The 23,464-nt window shown below is 41.4% G+C and overlaps 2 protein-coding genes across 5 annotated transcripts in view; one reads left to right on the top strand and one right to left on the bottom strand.

The window, feature by feature from the left end:
- Positions 1-22,525, top strand: part of HCFC2 (host cell factor C2) — a 72,785-nt gene extending 50,260 nt beyond the window's left edge. For all 3 annotated transcript variants that reach the window (XM_064590706.1, XM_045872709.3, XM_064590705.1), the window contains one exon: positions 17,482-22,525. In XM_064590706.1, the coding sequence (XP_064446776.1) occupies positions 17,482-17,588 (107 nt within the window). In that variant the 3' untranslated portion in view covers positions 17,589-22,525. The remainder of the gene's footprint in view (positions 1-17,481) is intronic.
- NFYB (nuclear transcription factor Y subunit beta) lies at positions 1,822-18,553 on the bottom strand. 2 transcript variants are annotated; one of them, XM_045872712.3, is made up of 8 exons: positions 18,430-18,553; positions 15,800-15,885; positions 9,379-9,472; positions 7,493-7,623; positions 5,521-5,718; positions 4,199-4,280; positions 3,197-3,276; positions 1,822-2,266 (listed from the first exon to the last, which is right to left on the bottom strand). In XM_045872712.3, exons 2-8 carry the CDS (start codon positions 15,803-15,805, stop codon positions 2,234-2,236), a joined length of 624 nt encoding a protein of 207 aa, XP_045728668.1. In that variant the 5' UTR covers positions 15,806-15,885; positions 18,430-18,553; the 3' UTR covers positions 1,822-2,233. The 2 variants fall into 2 exon arrangements, with proteins under 2 accessions (XP_045728668.1, XP_045728667.1); XM_045872711.3 differs by lacking the exon at positions 18,430-18,553 and adding an exon at positions 17,623-17,761.
- Positions 22,526-23,464: the final 939 nt, after the last annotated feature.

Genomic DNA, 23,464 nt, shown 5'->3' with positions numbered 1-23,464 from the left:
CGACATTCAGTGAAGTGCAACACAGGCCACGTGAGAAGCCGGGACTCCCTCCCACATGCACAAAAGGAGAGTATGTACCTGACACATGCAGAAGGCGAGTGTTCTTTCGGAGGAGAAAAGCCAAATAACCCAAAGTTGACCTGATTTCACCTAAAGTTTTAGTACTACCAACAATACTAAATTCAGACATTTGTTTTGGTTTATATTGATTAAATCTTCAGGGTGTCTAATTCCTTATCTTGATAATTAAACATAACCCAATCTTTAATTTTAAAGAACCTGATAAACAAAGACCAAGTGCTTTTATCAGTTATATACTGATATACTGCCCGGATCAAATGGAAACTATTTTGGAAATACACTAACATGGAAATATGGAAAGCCTTAAAATTTTGTGTATCTGTTAACCTAGTAATTTTACTTCTAAGAATTTATTTTAAGAAAACAGTCATGGATGTACACAAGATTTCAGTGAAGTGTTGTTTATAACTGTGAAAAGATGCATATAGTCAAAATGTCCAATAGAGAATTAAATAAATTATGGTTCAGCCATACAACAGAATAATAAATGAATAAAAATAAAAGACTATGTAATGACCTGGGAAAGATGTTTACAATATATTATTAAGTGAAAAAAGCAGGTTACAAAACAGTATGCAAGTATGAGCCCATTTTTATAAAAATATACATATTTAGCAAAGTAAAAGGACAAATGATATTTACCAAAATATTAACATTGGTTATTTCAGCATAGTAGGATGATAGTTGATTTTGCTTAACAACCCCCCTTTTTTTGCCTATTTGAATTTTCTGTAATGAAGATTATTTTTTAAATGGGAAGGTAGTGAGGGAGTTACTAACCTCAGATTAGCCCAGATATGCCCCCCAAATCTCCATCTGGCAAGGTAAAATATTTCTGTTCAGCCTGTTATCTACGAAATTGCTTCTATTTTATAAATTTGAGTGTCCTTCCAAGATGACATTTAAATTGTCTTTTAGGCAAACCATACAATAGCAATTGCTGATATTAAAAAAACCCAAAACACTCAGGTTAATTACCAAAAAGAACAGATGAGAAAATACAAATCCTCACTTTAAAAAAGGAACAACCCAAGTACATACTACTAAATTATACAAAGTTATATTATCTAAGTTTAGTTTATTGCAAAGATCAAGACAGCCACTAGAAGTTGGGGCTTCTGTTTCACACCATTCGCAGCACTCACTCTCTTCTCCACTGCATTCATTCGCCCATGCAGAGAAAGGTCTGTATACACACAATGATGTCTGACGTTTCTTGGTTCCCATAGTATAATTAGGAAACTTGACACTTCAATTAAAAAGGTAAGACGAGGACATTTACCATCAGACTATAAAACTCCTCTTCTGGAAGAGGATACTATAATATTTGAAGATATGCTTTGGAAAAATCATATAAAAATGAAAAGGGCACCATTTCAAGAGCACTAGGACTACATTAAACTTAAATGAATTCCAACACTCATAATAATGTAACTCAGAAACAAATCTGGTCTTAACAAAAGCTCCAGTAAACTAAAACTATCTTATAACAGGCACAATGAACAGTGTAAACACTGTTAATGGGCACCAGGTTTAATAGGGCAGACAATGTTTGCTTCCGCATTCACAATTTTTCAATTACATTTTTTAAAAATGGTGCTGCTTAAGCTATGAATGTTTTACAAAAAATTAATTTTAATAAATATGGCAAATGCTAAAAATCTAGCTAGGTTACCATGCAAGATATTATAATAACCAAGACAAACTCAAATTTATAATAAAGGCAACTTGCATTCAAAATGAACTCTACCCTTGTATTTTATTAAAAGGGCAAACATCATGAATTAACCCAGCTGCTTACTTGAATTACAAAAGTAACATGATTCAATATGAAAATAAGAAACTGTCTACAAATCTCTGACAGTAATAAATTGCAATATACAATGCATACAGGAGTCATACAGAGCAACAAACTCTCATACAAAACAAAAATATTTTAATACCTTTAAAATCCAAATTTTTCTTTAAAATCATTCATGAAAAAGATTCTCAATTAACACCTCAATTAGTCAAGCATCAGGAAGCTACATTACAGCTATTTAATATACAAAGAGACATCTTTTCCCCAGTCACTTCCTTCTAATGTCTCTGTTTCCGGAATCGTACAGACTCTTTTGCTTCTCTCCACTCCCCATGCCACCATTTCTTCAGATCATGAAAACTGAATTTGTTGAACACCAGAAATCTAAGATCAGAAAATTTAAATTGAGAATTAAAGAAAAAACATATTTTTAAAATAACATGTATTATAAAAAAAATACATATAAACAAAGAGTAAAAACAATAGACAATGAAAAATAAGTCTACTTCCCACTCCCAAATTTCCATTCTGTCTACCCAAGGGAGCTACTTTAATAATTTCTCATGCATCTTTCTAGAAATCTACGCAAATACGAATATGTATGTACATATTTTTAATCAGTAAGAGAATACACAATTACATATTTTGAGAAAGCAATTTTTAACAACCTTCTTTATCAGGTCCTTAATAATAATACAGTTGATCTTGAACAACACAGGGGTTAGGGGTGCCAAACTCTGCACAGTTGAAAATCTTCATGTAACTTTTGACCCCTCCAAAAACTTAATAGCTTACTGTTGACCAGAAGCCTTACCAATAACATAAACAGTCAATTAACACATATTTTGTTTGTTATATATATTATATACTGTATTCTTACAACAACACTAGCTAGAGAAAAGTAAATGTTTAAGGATGAGAAAACCACATCTATAGTAACTGTAAAAAATCTGCATATTAATTGGACCAGTGCAATTCAAACCCAAGTTGTTCAAGGGTCAACTGTAATATGCTGAAATTAACTACCTGTGATAAAAATCAATGATACAATCAATTTTTAAAATGATTTAAACTACAGGGCGCCTGGGTGGCTCAGTTGGTTAAGCGACTGCCTTCGGCTCAGGTCATGATCCTGGAGTCCCGGGATCAAGTCCCGCATCGGGCTCCCAGCTCAGCGGGGGAGCCTGCTTCTCCCTCTGACCCTATCCCCTCTCATGCTGTTTCTCGCTCTCTCTCTCAAATAAATAAATAAATAAAATCTTAAAAATAATAATAATAATAATAATTTAAACTACAAAGAAGGTTGTATTTTACCTGTTGATATGACGTTGTATAAACCATAACATTTTGTTGTTGACCATCTGCAGTTATTAAGCCAGCTGGTAACTGGTTAGCTAGAAGACAAAAAAAAGTTAAAGCAGGAAAAGAATTGCATCTACTCTCTGGGTATGAACCTTAAAGTCGTGTCATTAATTCTCATTACAATTCTGCCACTAATCAATGTAATCTTGGACAAAATCATAAACCCTCAAATTTAGCATGAAAAAAAACTCCATAAAAAGCACATTTTTTCTATTGCAAGTTTTCAGTTTTCTGAATCTTCATTTCTCTAAAATATACTTGGGCTAACTGCCCATGTGTACAAATCTGCAGACTGGATGGGGTTTCTAATTCATAAGCAGACCTATATCATGAGGCTTAGCTAGGAGCAACACTTACATTAACTAAGCAGCATGTATTTTTGAGAAATATAAAATATATACCTATAAATTTTATATGAGAACTAGAATCACCACAGACCTTTCATTTCACCAATATGACAATATTCTTTTTTTTTTTTTTTTTAGGACTTTTTATTTTTAAAGTAATCTCTACACCTGACGTAGGGCTCAAACTCACAACCCTGAGATAAAGAGTCACACGCTCCTCAAATGGAGCCAGCCAGGCGCCCCTATGCAATTTTTTAAAAAACCCTTCAGTTCAAATTTATTTAAATCACAAGATTTTATATTACAAGCTACAATTCTCAATATTCCTATCTCATGTGAATCTTAAACCAAAAACTAGGGGCCATGGAAATCAGAACTATGGGTGAAAGATTATAATGTCTGCAGAATTTAAATTTCTACACTTACCCTCGCTGACTTCAAACATAAAGGCATGAACTTATAAGAACTATTCAAAATAGTACTATGTCCAAATACTCGGGGCTGATATTCCCAAAGTACCATTACATTCAGTATTGATAACGGCTAACAAACTACATGACTTAGAAGAACAAATGTAGTTGCATAAATGTATCATAACACTGCTTACTAAATGCCTCCTCTGTAAGTTCTTCACTTAGTCCGTCTGTAGCTGTGACTGTTCCACCGATTCCTTTCTCTCCTTTCATAGCCTAGGGAAGGACAAATCAAAAAAGCAATCACTGGCATTCAAAAGAAACTGTTTTCTAGATGAGAATGCTTATTTCCTAAAATTAGGAGCTTCTATTATTACAAACACTGCACAGAGTATTTATTTACACTTCTGGTTAATTACATATGAAGAGGCCCTTCAAAATGCTAACTTTTTATATAAGCAGTAATCATCACAAGACAGTGTTAGTAATGACCTAGAAAATCTAAAATATTTATGGATAAAAATAAAATTATTCTAATTCCACACTACATCAAAAGGAAAATAGAAATCTACTTACAGATGAAGTAGTCTGCAAAATACTATAAATATTCAGCTCATAAATCTACTATAAATGATCCAAATTATCATTTAACTCTCTATATATAGCTCTTAGCCAAATGGGCAGTACTATAACAGCAAGTTTAAAGTCTTAAATTCCTAAATCAAAATTACAGTTTGGACCAAAGAGCTCTTAAGTTTCCATCCGTTCACTCTAAGGTTCTGTGATGCAAAAAATTTGGAAAAGTACTGTGAGGAATTTACAAATTCTCTTCCTACTTTAACCATTTGATGATGCATATAACACTAATTCAATGGGATTCTAACATTAAAGAAAGTATTTTGACAGCAATGTGAATCTGACACCCAAGCTGGAGTGTGGAAATAAATATGCTGATCTCAGTTTACTTCCACAAAATTCATACCATAGGCAAAGATAAACCCAAAAGGAAATGCAGAAGAATTCAGTAAGAAAGGGATACAGTTAGAATTCCCTTTTTTCTACCTAGAAGGCCCCAAGCTTTGAGATGCTACCTCTTTTAAACTAATAATAAGCACAGCATGTGTTACCATTACAGACTGCTCACTATATGCTGAGCCTAGGGCTCTACATAGATTATTTTACTTAGTTCTCTCAATAACCCTGGGAGGTAGGTACTATTACTAACCTCACTATACAGACCAGGAAAGCAAGGCCTAACGTATTTAAATAATCTGCCCGAGGTCACAGTGGTGGAGCTGGGACTCAGCCTCAGGTGGCTGGAATCCTGAGTCCAGGCTCTCATTACACTACACAACTATGATGTCATTAGTAACAAAGGGAAAAAGAAAGGACATACTACTTGAATACAGTAATGTAAGTGATTACGTACTTCTTCTGATGAATGATACATTTAAAAAGTTAAAGTGAATAGTATATCTTAGTTCCTTAAAAGCATAATGGAAGGCATTTTACTTACCTCTCTGAATTTCTGAAGGTATAATTTTAGAGGTTCTACATAACTGTCAAAGCCTAAGGTCGACATGGCAAAGAGAATATCTTCTCCGTTGATTGTCTTCCGTTTCTCTTGATGGCATCTTTCACTTGCTTCAGATGTTATAAAGCTGATGAACTCACTTACACATTCTTGAACACATTCTTTGGCATCTTTTGCAATCTGAAGAGAAAAATCACAGGTAAATTTGCAGGGAATATAACCATCCCCTTCCTAACAACCTACAAAAATAAAAGCTGTTCAGAATACAAATTTCAGTTTACGGCTGTTAACATTTCATCTTTGAAATAATATTGCTAATTACACTGACACAATGTGCGCTATCAAAGTTCCAGCCCTTGAGAATTGAGAATAAAAACTTGAATACTAGGAAGAGAAGCCCTGACAACTATTCACAGAAAACAGGTATAATTTAGGTAAAAAGGCAATCACTGGATGTCCCTACCATCCCAAAAGATGAAATCTTACTAACCAAGTGCCCCAAGAAAATCAGACCCATGGTGTATGTAGTATACTGTGGGCTAGACTCAGGTATCATCACTCCTCTGCCCTAGCATTTCCACAACTAAGGACACCAGAAAATTTTAAAAAGACAAAACACTGAATTCATGTAAGGCTTACAAGGGAATGAAATAATGACGTCTGGTGACATTTTTATTACTGAAGATACCAAGTGTCAGGTACAGGTTTTGAGTTTATTAAAAAGCAGCACACACCTGCCACTTCATTTTAAAGGCAATTCTTCTTTTAAGGGTGTGAAACTCTTCCAAAGTGTCTTTCAAACTCCACTTTCAAAGTGAAACTCTACTGGATTAAAGCATGCAATTCCAAAGCCACTTCTAACAGAACAACACAAATCCTTGCTGAAACACACTGTCTTTCACCTCCAGGCCTCTTTTACATCCTGAAGACCAGTAAACAAGAGCTGCAGGCAAGATGATATCATGCTAGCTGCACGCATAACTTTAGATATTCTAGTAGCTATGTTTAAAAAAAGGTGAAATTAATTTTAATAATATATTTTATTCAGCCCAATAAATCCAAAATATTACCATTTAAACAGAGAATCCACTTTAAAACTGAGGTATTTTAATTCTTTTTTTCGTACTAAGCCTGCACAATCTAAAGTATGTGTTACATTTACAGCACATCTTAATTCAGACCCGCCACACTTCAAGTGCTCAGTAACCGTGTGCGGTCGGTGGCCTGAGGTGCTGGACAGCGCAGGCCTAGCGACAGAAACACCAATCAGCAGTTGTGCTTTATTTCCCCTGAAAACATAAGGAGGACCTCTCCTATTGGAACTTCTAGGCTTAGCTCTGTATTTTAATAATATATTTCTTTGTGAGCTTTATTACTTTTATAAGCACTTTATAAGCTACAATTTAAAAAGTTTATTATGCAATATAAAATAATATAAAAAATGTGGCTTTTAATTCAGACCAAGTGATGAGTAGAGTGATGAGTTTTTTTTAAGTTGTTATAAATAACTGTCTATACGATTGTCTGTCTCAAGACAGAACTACTTTAAAAAAATCATGCCAGTTAAATTTAAATGTACATTAATATTTATGATTATATAAAAATAGTCCTTCCAAATGTAAGGATTTTTTCCGTATCAGTCCAAAATGACCCAATTTTGCTGCAACATTATAGAAGTCACAGCTCCATATGCTCACAAAACCTGATAGTTCTGATAATGCACCTGTTTTAAAGGAGATTCTTAATTCTATTTTATCTGCTTCAAGTGGGGAAGGGGAACATGGGAACTGCAAGTGGAGTCCTGCTCAGTAACGAAGCGTGAGGCACTGAAAGAGCGGCTGGACTTGCTGGGAGGCTGAATGGCTGCTCAGTAATAGCTGACCGTCTTCAGAAGTGCACACTCATGTGGGTCTACGCTCCCCTCTCCCCTAGAAAAAGGTCTCCTCCGCATTACCTTTCCCGTTTGAGGTATGGCATTTTTCATTATCCTTGCTACATTTGCAATTGGAAGATAGATATCTTGTTCTCTGAAACTTTCTTTTGAGCCATTTGTGTCTTCATGATCGTTCATGCTGTCTTCAGTATCTAAAGAAATAAAAATGACTTCAGTTTCAAGTTGCTCATCATCTTTACTTCAAGACAGAGATGACTACCTGAGACAATCTAAGATAAGAACCATCCTGGTTCATGTCCTAATCATTTTTAGGGAGGAGGAGAGCAGTTCTTTTCATGATTTTTCTCACAGCCATAACCGAAACCTACTCGTTAGTTTCAAACCTGCTGCCTCAGATCCTTTTATCCTCAACTCTGCCTACTGAAACCTTACCTATCCGTGGTCAAATGGCGCCTTCAGAAGTGATCTCTCCTTTCACAAAATATCACAAAGTGCCTCTCTGTGTCTTTTCTGACACATTTTATAATTCTTTTCATTTCTCATCCTCCCTATTAGATGTCTGCTACCTTAGGCCAGGGATCAGCTCTGTGTACTTCCTAGAACTTGGTATATCATCTTCCACAGAAGTACTCATAAATATTTGTTACATAACTTAGCTAGAAAACTTACAGACTATGACCTATGGTTCCCTGCATATTGCCAGATTAAGAGGTTATATTATGCAAAGCCAAGTTTATATAGAATGGAAAAAGTGGGGCGCCTGGGTGGCTCAGTTGGTTAAGCGACTGCCTTCGGCTCAGGTCATGATCCTGGAGTCCCGGGATCGAGTCCCGCATCGGGCTCCTTGCTCGGCGGGGAGTCTGCTTCTCCCTCTGACCCTCCCCCCTCTCATCCTCCCTCTCTATCTCATTCTCTCTCAAATAAATAAATAAAATCTTTAAAAAAAAAAAGAATGGAAAAAGTGGACTTGAGTATTACTGACCCAGTTGGATTAATACTAATGTAGTAAGTTTTTGAACAAAGCTGTAGCACTGATCCAACGTTCTTACAAAAAGTGAATCCTCAATATATAGACACAGATATAACTGAAGCTTTCACAGTACCAGTAATATACTTTTTTAACTAAATGCAGTATCCTGTAAGTAATATGTACTCTTCCTATGTATTAAAAAAAGAAAGGCACTTACGCTGATTCAAGTTACATTTTTCTTTTCAAGCTACATTTTTTTTTTTTTAAGATTTTATTTATTTATTCATGAGAGACAGAGAGAGAGAGAAACAGAGGGAGAAGCAGGCTCCCAAGGAGCAGGGAGCCCGATGTGGGACTCGATCCCAGGACCCTGGGATCATGACCTGAGCTGAAGGCAGACGCTTAACCATCTGAGCCACCCAGGCGCCTCAAGCTACATTTTTATGTGTATCTGTTTCAGGATGAAGTAACTAATCACCCACCCCCAACTGCCTCCTAAAAAATATATCTTAGGGGCGCCTGGGTGGCTCAGTTAGTTAAGCGTCCAACTCTTGATATCAGCTCAGCTCTTGATCTCAGGGTCGTGAGATCAAGCCCTGCGTCGCGCTCCGTGCTGGGCATGGAGCCTACTTGGGATTCTCTCTCTCTCCCTTGCCCCCCCCCCCCCCCCGCACAGGAGCTTAAGCTCTCTCTCGCTCTCTCTCAATAAAAAGAGTCAGATGCTTAACCAACTGAGCCACCAAGGTGCCCCAAAAACATACTTTTCTATAACTCTTTTCTAGAATTCTTTTCTAGAACTCATCACTCTTTTGATGACTATTTCTAATAAAAAGTGCCTTGTTTTAGACTATCACTGAACTTTGACACAAGATTGCTAATTTTCCTGTAAAGACAAAATTAACCTAGAACATCACATTAATATGATTTTCACTAAGTTGTTTCTACTGGGGAATGTCTTTAATGGGGGCTTTCTCACCATCGTGAGGCTGTATCACATAGTGGCTTCCTCCGATGTAGTCTGCAGAGATGCCTAGTTGAGAAGCATCTGTCGTAGCGCTGTCACCATCCATCTATGAGGAGAGAAGTTTTGAAATATTCTTCAGTAAAACTTGTCTAAAAAACATAACAGAGTCAATGCTCATAAACTGTCATAGCATGGGTCAATTAGTTTTAAAGGCATTAAGCTTACTAAAAGAAAACATTTGTATCTCTTGATTTGAAAACCTTGTGATAATTTTTCAATGATTCAAGATTCCCCTGTCTACCCTCTGTAGGTGATAAGCATTAAGACCAACAGAAAAACAAAACAAGGAAATGAATCTAAAACACACACCTCTTTCTTTTCAATTGCATAATCCTCACATATAGTGCAAACAACCCTGACTTACAACCTAGCTTGTCCCTGGAATGACAAGCAAAGCCAAAGTCAGCTTAGAAGTCACCTAAAAGTCACCGATTTCCATCTCTTTCCGCTTTCCTGCTACAGCCTGGTAGTCCTATGCAAATCATTTTGCTCCTGCAGCAAACTTTCCCTGCTGTCTCACAGAAGTTCCACAAGGGGCAGTGTCTTGGTTCAAACTGCTGTTTGGTAGGGAAAACATATGGATTCCTTGCACAAACCTGGGTCCATGCAACCTTAAAGCACACCCATACTTTGAACCAGCCTATCACCTCTAATTCTACTCAACAGTTCCACTCCCCCCACCCCGCCCTCAAACTTGAGATTCTTTTAAAAAAAGAAAAGGAGGGGTCAGGGAGATTGGAGATCTGCATATAGACAGTAAAATTATAACCATAGACAAGAATGAGAATTAAAATGACTATTTTAAAAGAAGCCTGCTTAATTAAGTTTGCTCAGAGCCAAAAGAATTCTAAGAGGGAAAACCTGGAGAAAACTGGACCACAAGCCCTGAACTGTCTCCATTCCATTTCACCAACATGGCAAATCCTGAAAGTCTTTCCGCTTTGCAAATAATACTATTCAAAAACAATAAGAGACTAGCTATTTGTGGGTGGAAAATTTGTAAATGCATTACCCGAATAAAAAGTGTAGCAAAAATTAAGTACAATCTATACATGCTTTCAGGCCAGATCAAAAAAAGACACTTGATCCTACATGTTCATCTAGGGCCAGAACCTTGATAACAAGTTTAATGTTATTAACTGCACTACTTAAGTCTTTGGGGACCACGTCATGTTCTCCAGTTCTGTTGGATTTTCATCTACTAGTAAAATAGCAGGCTAGTTTCCAAGTCTTCAATAACATGGCATTTCTTTGATACATCTGTTGACTGTGGTATCTAATTTCATTGCAGATAAAGATACATTTCCATAATCTATATAGTTTTCTAAGGGGCTAGAGAATAGAATTCACCTACCTTTAATAATGTGCACAAGTACAGAGTACCTATTTATTGATACTTCTTAGTGGCTTCTAAAAGGTAGTAAACAACATCAGTGAGCTCTGATTCTGACTCTCCTTGCTGATCCCTGAAAACAGCATCCCTACCCATTAAATGTTATCTCCATATAAAATGGAAATAGTATCATCTTCCCCATCTTAAACAGCTAATGTGAAACATTACCCAAAAATAAAATGCTATTTTAATCCTAAAATGCCAACAAGATACTAGGAGAGTGGTCTTTAATAGATATGATGATGGATTTATTAGCCATGAAAGAGAGCTCAATTAGGATAGCTGTGAACTGACTAGTTTTTACAATGCCCTAAGGGAGATTAGGGAAATCACAGCTCAGGAGAAAGGACCAAAGTAGTTGTTTCAGAACCTATAACTGGAAACAAATCTTTGTTGGGGTGGGGCAGGCAGGGGATGTCTGTCTGGGAGATCAATTAATTTATAAATATAACATAAAAAAAGTATTAAAGGCAAAAAGTTTAAATCACATTATCTTGTCATGCACTGGAATTAGTAGCAAGTTATCATTTGGATTCACGTCATTAGCCTCTAAACCTCAGTCTTCTAAACAGTACTTCTGAAAGTATTTCAGAGTTGTCAGAACGAAAGAAAGGGAGCCTGCTAAAGAGCTGTGTCTGGCGCATAGAGCACTCGGGGAACAGAGATCCTATCCTCCCTCCTTGAGGATAAGCTGCACGGAGCAGGCTTAGCTGTGTGTTTCTTTGGGTCTGCAAGCCGTAGCTCTTCTGTCATTTCATCACACCCCTGTCTTCCTCTCCTCTATCTTTCCAACTTAAAATCCTGCCCCATACTTTAATCCCAATGTTCTCCCATCCTCCTGAAATCTTTCTGATTTACCCTATTCTGCAAACCCAAAATTAGTGTCCCCTTCTTTGAATCCCCAAGGTACTTAGTAACAAATTAAGCCTCATCTTTGATGCTCACAATATGCTAGCCACTCATATATATAATATGAGTGGGGAAATGAGGCAGGGATACTTGCTAGATACATCCCAAAGGCTTTTTCAAGCTCTAAACTTCCTATAAAAATATTCAGAATAGGCTGGAGATTTTGAGTAAGCCAGTCAACAAATATTTACCAAGTAAGCACCTGGTATTTATCAGGTCTGTGCTATGTGCTGGCGATGTGGCCTAGTCAACAACATAGACAAGATCTCTGTCCTCATCTTGCAGGGAAGACAAGTATTACGTAAACTAGTGGCAGGGGAAAGGGGTAGGGAGTGTAGTCTATTAATACTTCCAAGGCACAGGCTCTGGAATCCTATCACCTGGTTTGAATTCCTTCCTACTTACTTGCCATGAGACCTTGAGCAAGTGGAATGAGACAGGACTTACCATGGAAAGACTTAGCATAGTGTAATAGGAGGACTCAGTAAATGTTATATGTAGCTATTAAGTAATTACAATTAACTAATTGCTAGTGCCAGGTGCTAAGGAAAACAAAGGTGTTTTGTTATATGCTTTGAGAGCTTATTGCAAAAGGGGCCACACTAGTCTGGGGAGTCAAGGAAGTGGTCCAGGAAATGACATTTAAACTAAGACTGAAAGACAGATAGAAACCAGTCAGGCAAGGAAAAATGGGAAAAGAATGTTCCAGGCAAAGGAAACAGAAATCTAGTACTGGTGGACTAGAATGGACTACAGGCTAGATCAAGCAGTGCCTTGTGGACAAGAGCAAGTCAAAGGGGAGTCTGATTTGCCTGGTTCTGCTAACACTCTGGCTACAGTCCAGTGTAGAAATGGACAGAGGGGAGCAAGAATGGGGGCAGAAGACCACGAAGGACCATGGGCCTGCAGTCAGAGCATGAATTCGGGCAAGATGATGAACATTCATTCCCCAGGTCAGTCCAGAACAACAGCAGTGGAGATCAAGGGGAGCAGACAAAAGAGCCTTTCAGGAGATCAAATCAACAGACCTGGTGACTGAGTGAAAATGAACCAGAAGAAGGACCAAGGGGATGCTGCTGGGGTTCCTGCAAGTGGAATGAGACAGGACTTACCATTCCACTTGTTCCTGTCTCATTCCACTTGCAGCTGGAGAGACAGAGAATGGGAGCACTGGGCAACGAGAGCCAAGCTAGAGCCAGTGACCACAAACATGCAGTGGCACCCAGTGGCACCAGTCTCGACAGGTCCACAGGTGGTGGAAGAGGAGAGAAGCTGAAGTGCTGGGTCTTATCCAGACAACGAAGAGGGAAGGGCATGCAGGAGAGTGACGAGACAATGGGTAAAATGACGAATCATTAGATCGAAGAGAACTAATAACTATGGACAAAGACTAGTTCAAGCCCATTAAATTAATGTTATTGACTATTCTGACTACTTAGTTGAACTGATATTGTTCTCTAAAATATTATGTGAAATCAATGGTCAGCTGGCTAATACATTTTTATTCTATAATTCCGTGATGTAGCAGTATTCAAATTACATTAATAATTTGTGCACAAACGTGGGAAATAGTTCCCTCTTTAATAGGTTTAACATTTATCGAACACTTTCTAAATATCTCATGCAATGTTCCTGACCCCGTGAAGCAGATGAGAAAAATTGAGGTTATAGAAGGCTAATGACTTGCCAAAGGTGGCAGAGTAAATGGGATTTAAATCCAGAATCTCAGATGCCAAGTACTTTACGGTATTTGTTCCTAATAGTTTTTCCTGTAGTCCATGGCCTAAATCTTTACTTTGCCTTCTCTAAATTCTGGGTCTAATGATTGTATATTAAAAACATTCAAAGTTGCTTCTCAAGCCAGGACAATATCTGTGGGATGTAAGCAATGCACCTGGTTTGGGGTTCAGGATCAGGAGCACAGGCCCTTAGGACAGACCATTTGGGGTTTTTTAAAATGGAGTTGCTATGAGAAATGAAGTTATTATATAAAAAGCACTTAGCAGGGGCGCCTGGGTGGCTCAGTCGTTAAGCAGCTGCCTTCGGCTCAGGTCATGATCCCAGAGTCCTGGGATCGAGCCCCGCATCGGGCTCCCTGCTCAGCGGGAAGCCTGCTTCTCCCTCTCCCACTCCCCCTGCTTGTATTCCCTCTCTCACTTCTCTCTCTCTCTCTCTGTCGAATAAATAAATTAAAAAATATATATATTTAAAAAAAAAAGCACTTAGCAAAGTGTACGATACATAATAAGAACTCAACAAATGTAACCTAGTATTATTTTTGTCCCTTCAAATACAGTTCTCACCCTTCTTTCCAGGCATGGTTTTCTCTCTTGCGTAACCCCTTTCACCTGTTCTCTGGACCAATTCCTTTTTATCTCTTTGAGGATAAGAAGTAACACAAAGAATCCTCACCTCTAATGGATCTTCAGCCCTCCCTGACCAGCTGCTTCACTCTTTCTTCAACATGCTTAGGCTCCCTCATTGAACACACAGAAGTACACACAGACCCATAAAACCGTAATTCTGCTCCACACCCTTGGCTAGCTATCACTGTCACCCTGACAGTCCTCACACATCTCTCCATTCCTATTTCAGCTCCCTGGCAGGTGCTTCTCCACCCCACCAGGATACTGAAACCGCTCTTGGAAGTTGCCAATAATCTTGCCTTCATTCCTACTTGGCTGTTCTTGATAGTGCCGGCCACTGCATGAAACTCTCTTCTCTTCTCCCTTGATTTCCAAAGCGATATCCTTTCCTGGTTTATTTTTTCCTCCCCACCTCCCAGTTGTTAGTTTCATCCAAGGTTATCCTTTCCTTTCTTCCCTCACTCTCTTAATGAACTCGTTAAATACCACTTCTATGCTTAGAAGTCCTAAATCTACAACCATATCCTGCCTGCCACTCCAACGAGCCATGCCTGTGGAACATGTCTGATGTCCCATCACTGTCAGCTTAAAATTCTGGAAAATGAAACTCACCCTCCCCATGTCCTGCAAGGAGGCAGTGGATGAGAGCTCCTCATCTGCTTTCCAGCTACTGTGATCCCACCCTCCCAGGCTCATTATACCAGTGTCATCTTAGATTCTTCTATCTCCTCCAAGTTCCACCTAAGCTGTTACCTCCTTTAATAAGTTGCCTGGATATGCCCTTCCTTTCTCTACTGCTACTGCATTACTACCCAACCTACCAGGGTACAGACTGTTTTAAGATGGATCTCACTCAAACACCATTTCTACAGCTCCTAAACCTGGAATGGTTCTAAAAGTCTTTAGCATCAAATCCAAACCTAGTTTTTCCTTGGCTTTTCACGAGTGGATCCCCCACTTAACCTAACTAAACTTGTTTCCAACTCTATCTTCAGGGCTAATAAAAATCTTAGTGCTAGAATGTGCCTTATTTAAGGATCACCAGGTATAGCTCTTTTATTTTAGGACTGAGGCATGAGTCATGGCTCAAGGAAGTTGTAACATGCCTGACATCACAAATACAGTAGCAGATCCAGAACTAAGCATCCAGACAGGAAAAGTGGTATCTCTCACTAAATTAGCCTATGAAATCTCCACTTGGACGATGCAGATCTACTCCCCCTCCCCTAAACAACAGTTACTCATCACTGCCTTCAGGCTTTTGCTTTCGGTGATACCCTCCACCTACCCAAATCCCACTCATCCTTCAAGGCTAAGTCCACGACATTCGCAACTACCCAGGCCTACCACACCACTGGTCTTTTCATCTCTGCCACCCGTAGAACCAGCATTTCCCATTCCCTGCAGAATTGTCTTCTAAGCATTCAGTTCCACTGAAGCCCTTCTAGCAAAACAGACAGCCTCTTAAGAGCTGGGACAGGCTTTTTATCTTGTAGCCTCCACAGCACTTAGGGGCCCACAGGAAACAATACATGCAAGTCACTAAAAAGAAAGAAGCAACAGGAATGAGTGAATGGAGGTACTATCTGTCTAGACTTGAAGGGCATTCATTCTACTCGGGATCTCCAGTATACATTAGGTATAATTTTGTTTCCTAATTACTGTTCAAATCTAATTAACAACCAAAATGGTAAGACATACTTACTGTCATGAAACACTGTCAGAACCGTATTGTCAGTGGTGTTCAGAACACCTTTCTAAAAAGGGGTCTGATCTTTGCCCAACTTCAACCTAGAAGATAAACATCTATTAGTAGTAACAACGTATTGCCTACAGGCTTTCTTCCTAGTAAAAATTTAAAAGGCGTGTATAATTTCACCTACTATTCTTATTCAACAGAGTGCAAAAAAGCAGGCGCCCAATAAAGGTTTCTTAAATTGGCAGATATATTTTGGAGACCTTGCAAAAAACAGTTAATTCTATGGCAGGGAGGAACTGCTTTCCTAACATAACCCTGAATTTATTCATGTACACCATAAATATTCATCACAACACCCCAAATTATATGCACGAGACCAAAATTTACACATCCAAATTATTCAAAATATTAACACCCAAGACAAACACCCCAACTTAATTTTTCAGTGGTGATTTTCTTAATGTTTTAGAGTGAGATTTAGGAGTCCAAAAGCTCAAAAGAGAGGGAGAAGAATATCTCAGAATACAATACTTTTAAACACCTCGGATTATACTGAAAAGATACACGCTGCCCAGAGAACATACATGGAACACAATAAATTAGGACCTTTATTTACCATTTTAAAGCACCACCATTTTGGACTAAAATTGCATCTGAATAGCACTTCATTTTCACTGTAAGGCATAAATAGCTGAATAAATTGGTATCAATTACAATGTTACAATCTCCATTTCTCATTTGCTCTTTTCCTTTTTCTTCAAGTGAAGCAATTAAATTGGGGGGAGGGGCAAAACAAAAACATATCCTTTCAGTGTTAATTTTAAAGGAAGAGAAAATAATGATATGCATTCAAGCATGAAATCTAGTAAACAGAAGAAAAAATTGTAGCCACTGAATTGAATTTTTTAAATGTCAGTCCAGGCAGCAAAGACTGGCTGACATTGTCCACTCTGCTATAATCTTAAAAGCAATGTCTAATTTCTTTTTAAATATTGTCCTCTTTCTAACCCCAAAGCTGCCCAGATGATTCCTTCCTTGTAGCTAGAAGCGTTTTAAGGGTGTCTTTGAAAAAGAAAATCCTCAGTACACTTAAAATAATGGAGCTATATATATTTATTTTGCTTGGGGGGGGGCACACCTCACCACACTCTCTCACCCAAATAGTTGACTCAGTATATATTTAGATTCAATATATTAAAGATAAACACTGTCACCTCATATGGTATATATTTTCCTAAAGGCAGGTTATGATATATGTGAAAGCTCAAGGGAATGCATACATCTGTTTAATGTTTGAAGAAATGCAAATTTGTATCCAAGAAAAGCAGCAGACCCTTCCTCCACCCTCCATTCTTTGGCATCAACAACCAGAGTTTTGCATCAATAGAATCCTTAAATTAAGCTACAGGAGCAGTGCGGGGAAGGAATAATTGCCTTTTAAGGAATTCTGGTTAAACTTTGAATACTTTACAAATAAAACCCTTATTTATTAATGCCACTTACATCGATCAGTTTATCTTACCACTTTATTTTGCCAATTAGTTTCCATACCAAGAAAGCCCAAACCACCCCAGTGATTCGTGGCACGAACCATGGCACCGTGGAGTCCATGCGGGTTAGTGGGATGCTATTTTTTTTTTTTTAAAGGTCGTATGCTACCTAACCTTGTTTAAATTATCTTGTTACAGTACTTTGGGCAAGATTACGACTTGTGGGTGCTCTGTTAATTCTTTGTTCTCGAAGACTACTGCTCCTCAGGCCCGGCAGATCCTCCCCGCCTCCCACCGAAGATTAAAACCTTAGTCCAATCCGAAAGGCTTCCTTCCCACCTTCGGGGCACGTCCAGGGACAGCAAGCCGCCAGATGGCTGCATTCTCTACGTGTAAGCCAGACTGCGGGGAAACCAAATCCACTCCTTCCTCCCGGGACCTCGCTTCCTCCCCACGAAGGTGCGCGGGCTGCCCCGGCCCCGCCGCCCGGCCGCCTGTCAGTCCCGCCGGTGCGTGGCGACCGCCCCTGGCGCGCATCCCCCCGACTCGCCCGCCCAGGCCCCGGGCCCGCGCCCAACGCCTGCCGGCCGCCCGCCCGCTCCGGGCGCCGGGGCACACAAAGCGGCCCGGTCCCGCCATGCCCCGGCGGGCCAGCGGGCGGGAGGGGGGCGCCCCCGGGAGCTCCGCGCGGCAGCCCGGCCAAGGGCGCAGGGTCGGAGCCGGGGGCCGGGCCAGTGCCCCCCGCCCGGCTCCCCGCACAAAATGGAGCCGGCCGGGGCGCCGCCGAGAGGGGGCCTGGCGGTGCCCCGGCGCCCCCTCCTCGGCCTCGGGCCCGGAGCTCGGCGGCGGCGAGCCGGAGGCGGCCTGGCCCGCGGCCCGCCGCTCCTCGGCCCGGCGCACAAAGAGCCGCGCCGCGGCCCCGGGCCCGCTCCCCGGCCGGGCCCGCAGCGGGAGCGGCCTCGCAGGCGCCGGCCCGGCCCCAGCCCCGGCCCCGGCCCCGGGCGAGAGGGCGGGCGGGAGGGAGGCGAGTGGCCCCGGCCGCGGCGGCGTTGGCGGCGGGGACGGCGCCGGGAGGAGACGGACATTTCATTCGAGCTAAAGTGGAGTCGGTTTAGGAGCGATCATTGGCCGAAGCGAGACACAAACCTCCAATGCAGCCCTGGTTGGCTCCCGTCTCCAATCGGCTGTTTGGTTGGACAGAAAATGGCTGCGAAGGAACCAGTCCCAGCGCGGAGCTCCGCTTCCAGGACTCGGCCTCCCCTCCCTCCGCCGCGGGCCGCTTCCCTCGGCGCGACACCCTCCCTCCGCGCCTCCCGCGCGCCCGCCCGCCGCGGCCCCGCCCCGGCCCCGCCCCCGGCCCGCCTCGCCTCCGCCGGGGGTGCCGAGCGGCCGCAGCAGCTGCTGCCCGCAGAGCGGGCTGCGGGCCGCGGCGGGCGGGAGGGTCTTGCAGAGGCCGCGCGGCGCCGGCCGGCGGCCTCCGTGCTCCGCGGGGGCTTCCCGGGGCCGGGACTCGGGCACGCTCTTGAGGTCTCTGCGGGCTTTCTTCCCACGATGTTTTCCCGGGCCTCTGCGAAGCGTGATTTCTCAGGCTTCGCTCCCTTTTCCGTCCCCTCCCTCCCCCACGTGAAAGCGTCTCGCCCGCCCGACGATTTTTTAGAAGGGGAAACCAAGGGCAGAAACCGCCCGCCAGGGCGACATTCGAGCTACCGGGTGGATTTGCACGACGGCCACCTCCTGCAATGCCTTCAGCACCTTGTGTTTTCCTTGTGTGCCTGTAAACGTTGCCAAATGCACAACGGCTCCCTCTCGGTCACTGAGCTCGGATATTCGTTGTTCAGATTTCATCTAAAGATACAACCCTCTCCTTCAGGTTTAACAGGTTGGTCAGTCTAGCCAGCCTTCACCCTGAGTTTAAAATGTTGCGTTTCCTGTCTCCCCCTCCACCCCCCGCCCCGCACCCCCAGTAGTTGCTACCTGACATGTGGCTTTTCCCAACCAGATGATTATTTGGGCCGCAAGAATCCATGGTCGGTTCTTGCCTCTGCAGCCAGGCTCCCCCGCTGTCTTTCCCTGACTGCAGTGTGGGTCGGACTTCCCTCGCCTGCGACCATCACAGATGGGCTGTGAGCCAGACACCACCGCGCACTGCAAAGGGCGGCAGGATTTCTGCAACGCGAGCCCGCAATCGCGTTCGCTTTACTTCCACTAAACAAGTGGCCCGGTGCCACATTAAACTTTCCAGCTTTAATCATTTAAAAATATATAGACATGTTTTATTTATAGAGCTCCTACTGTTTCTCCGCATATTTTAACATTTCAAGAGCAAATAAGGAAGCAATGACAAGTGAAAGCCTCCAAGTTATTCCAAGAGGAGTAAGGAGCAATGCCACCGTGCAATCGAACACCCTGATTTGAATTCCACCTCCCCCTCATACCGGCTTGTGACCCTGGCCAAATTTCTTTGCCCCTCCGTGACAATTTCCTCACCTCTGTAATGAGACTAATACTAGCTCGATACTTCTTAGGATTGTTTGGAATTAAAGACAATGCACAGAGAACGCCCTAAAAAAATAAGTTGGCCCCTATCTTAAGATCTTTATATGATATGAATTTCAATCTCCATCGAACTTTTAAAAACTGGTATTTGCTAAAGGAGGAGTAAAATTGGCCTGCATTGGACCTCTCCCTGGGTGATGACCTGTGCAAGTGGAGTTTTCAGAGTGAAATGATGTGCTCAAAGACAGGAAATATAAAAAAGGAAGTAGTAGGGTTGAGAGAAGTTATGACTAATCCACACACTGGATGATGAACCAAAAGATGCAAGATGACTGCTTTTCCTGAGTTAACAGGCTCTTATTTCAGTACTGTTGATCTCACTGACATGCTTAATTCCGATGCAACAAAAAGGTTACTCAGCTCCCACTGTCTACTAGGGGCTGTGCCAGGAGCCCCGGGGTTGCAAAGGTGGATAAAGCACCCTCCTTACCCTTGGGAGCTAACTCTAAAAGATAGGGGACCTACTCCATGCCCCTCTGCTGTTGAACCCCAGGTCATGCTGGCTTGACAACTGTGTTCTCTGTGCCCTTTACACCTGCATTCAGGAAGCCCCCCAGTAAATGTTATCCCCATTTTTCATGATCACATGGTGGAAGACATGTATCACAGTTTAGTTGTGGAAAAGACATTGTCTAGACTAATCCAGACTTTCCTTTTTTTTTTTCCTTGACTGTTCAGATGTTTTATTGCTTTTAGACTAATCTAGACTTTTCATTAAAGGTCAGAGGACAGGTGATTGTCTCTTTTACTGGTCCACACACCATAGCTACCCCTTAACTTATACCATTATTTATATGAGTCATAATTTGGCAAACAACAAAGCAGAATCCTTGGCACAAGAAAGACTTCCCGGTTGGATTTTACTTTATGACTTTAATGAGGCCTCATAGAATTTCCATGATGATAGCGTCTAGTATAGAATGGTCTCTGTTTCCAACTTCCTGATTCTATTCTTGCCCCTCTCAGTCCATTCTCTGCACTCAAGGCCTGGAAAGATCTGGCTTCCTCTTTTCTCTCCCTCCCCCATTTATGCCTCTACCCTTACCCCCCTTCCACCTTCGACTCACACTGGTCTTGGCTCTGCCCCTCCCCCCCCCCCCCCCCCCCCCCCCCGGGCTCTTGTCTTAAGGTCTTAACTGGCTCCTTTTCATCTCTGAGGTCTTCCTCTTCAAAGAGGCTTTCCCTCACCCCTCCTAAAGTAGCCCCGCCTGGTTACTCTATAATGTCATCTAGTCCTATCACCTCATGTGAAGGTAAATATTATTCCCTTCACTGCAATCTCTTAGCCAAATTGGATTACCTTGTTTATTTGTGGTGTGTAAACCTATCCAAAACGGGGATATTCCCTTCTCATTCCCCCCCATGACTACCACCATCGTTCAAGCCACATCTCCTCCCACCAGGATGACGGTCGGCAGTGACCTTCTAACTTCCCCGCTTGCCTACACAGCAGCCAGAGTGATCCTCTGAAAATGTAAATGAGATCCTGTCACCCTTCTGCTCAGAAATCCTCCAGTACCTCCCCGGTTCCCTCAGAGTAAAGGACAAAGCCTTTACGGTGGCCTGGCAAAGCGGAGGGTGACAAGTGTGTTCGTTCTAAGTTGAACAAAGGAAAAGACTAATTGTTCTTTGGTCATAGTACAACAACCAGAATCTTTCCACCCATCAGTGACAACCTCTCACTCGGTGACAGCTTCCCGCTTCAGAAATTCAGCCAGTCAGCGACAGCCACACTCCAGCAATCCTGCCTCCTTAGCTAAAGGTCAGCTCAGCCCCCAGTCCAGCTTCTAGAAGTGTGAATCTCTGAACCCACACTTCCCAAAACACCATGTAAGACCACAGATTTCTTTGGTCACAGGCTCTGCCTTACAATGCAGCTGTCCTTTGCTTAGCAAGAAATATATTCCTTGCTTTTTATTTGTTTCTGAATTTCAGAAATGGTGACCTTTTCACTGGGCAAGACCCTATGGGATCTATGATCTATCCCCTCTCCTCTCTCCCTCTAACTTTTACTTTTTCCTTTGCTCACTCCACTTCTTGTTGTCCTTATTTCTAACAGGAATGCTCCTGCCTCAGGACCTTTGCATTTGCTGTTCCATCTGCCTGGTACCTTCTTTTCTCAGACATCCACATACCTCATTCTCTCAGCTCCTTCCATTTCTCAATGAGGCTCACCCTGACCTAAAAATTGCAATTCTAGCTCCCTATCCCCACTCTCCCTTAACTGCTTTATTTTCTTTTTCAATGATACTTATCACCTGTAACAAACTGTAGAATTTCCTCATTTATTTTGCTTATGTTTTATTGTCTGTCTCTTCCCATTAGAATGTAAGTTCTATGAGGACAAGGATTTTTGCTTTTTGTTCACCAGTGTATCCCAAGCACATAGTAGGTACTCAAAAAATATTTGTTGAATGAATAGATTTTTAATATTTCACCTTATTAGGACAAGAACTTTTTGATTGCAAAGATTTTGTGTTCACCACTGTATACTTAGTGCCCGGAACAGTGTCTGGCACATACTGGGAGCTCTATATGTCTATATGGAATTGAATGCATGAGCAAGGCATTGGATACAATTGTATTTTAATTGATAATGTAAATGACCCTGAAATTACTAAAGCCTGATATGTCATCTCTCTCTGGAGAAACAGTTAATAAACATATTTCAAATTCTTCAAATTATTATGAAGTGTTAATCAAAATGTTCAAAACATATTCATCACTATTTCCCCATGGATTAGTGAGTTAATTAAATATCTTTGAAAATATCTTTGATCAACCTGAAAAACCAACAAGATCACTCCTCCCTAAGGCTGCTCAGGCCAAGGACTAGAGGAAAACTTGTCTTTAATAAGAAAGAAGGCCAGAAAACATCTTTTTGCTTCAACTGTCGGGTCTCCTCCTCCTCCTCCACGGTCCTTATCACGTTGGTAGCTTTACAAATCATGAAAAGGGCTCCCACTTATTGTGTGTTTTCAGTGTGTCAGGTGCTCTGCTAAATCCTACATGCATGTGTTCTCATGTCAGCCACACAGTGGTCTCATGAAATAGGTATTATTATTATCCCCACCTAAAAGACTTGCAAACAGGTGAAGAGCTTCAGAAACCCAGAAATCACACTGCTAGAAGTTGGGGGGAACCAAGTCTCAAACCTATGACTCTGTCTTGGTCTCGCTCCACTGCAGGTTCCTTCTGGCCCCAATTCCTCCAATGAAATCCTTCCCATTCACAGGATTTGAACAGACATTTCTCTGAAAAGATATATGGATGGCCGACAAGCACATGAAAAGATGCTCAACAGCATTAACCATAAGGGAAATCCAAATAAAAACCACAGTAAGATACTACTTCATACTCATTAGTTTGGTGATAATAAAAAAGATAAACAATAGCAAGTGTCGTTGAGGATGTGGAGAAATCAGAACCCTCATACCCTGGTAGCGGGAATGCAGTACCAGGCAGCCACTGGGGAAAAGGGTTTGGCAGTTCCTCAAACAGTTCAACATAGAGTTAGCAATTGACCCCACAATTCCAATTACTAGGTATACACCCAAGGAAAATGAAAAAAATAGATCCACACAAAAACTCATATGTGAAGGTTCATAGCAGTATTATGCATATA

This window comes from Mirounga angustirostris, unplaced genomic scaffold (assembly GCF_029215605.1).
Source record: "Mirounga angustirostris isolate CCGP_5_RB_7025 unplaced genomic scaffold, mMirAng1.0.hap1 SCAF_5, whole genome shotgun sequence".
Lineage (NCBI taxonomy): Eukaryota > Metazoa > Chordata > Mammalia > Carnivora > Phocidae > Mirounga > Mirounga angustirostris.
This window is presented reverse-complemented; position numbering and strand designations above follow the sequence as displayed.

Coding starts and splice junctions, on each gene's coding strand:
- NFYB (XM_045872712.3), bottom strand. Junction 3,277..4,198: donor ACTTACAGAGGAGGCATTTA/GTAAGCAGTGTT, acceptor TTTGTCTTCTAG/CTAACCAGTTACCAGCTGGC. Junction 2,267..3,196: donor ATACAACGTCATATCAACAG/GTAAAATACAAC, acceptor TTCTGATCTTAG/ATTTCTGGTGTTCAACAAAT.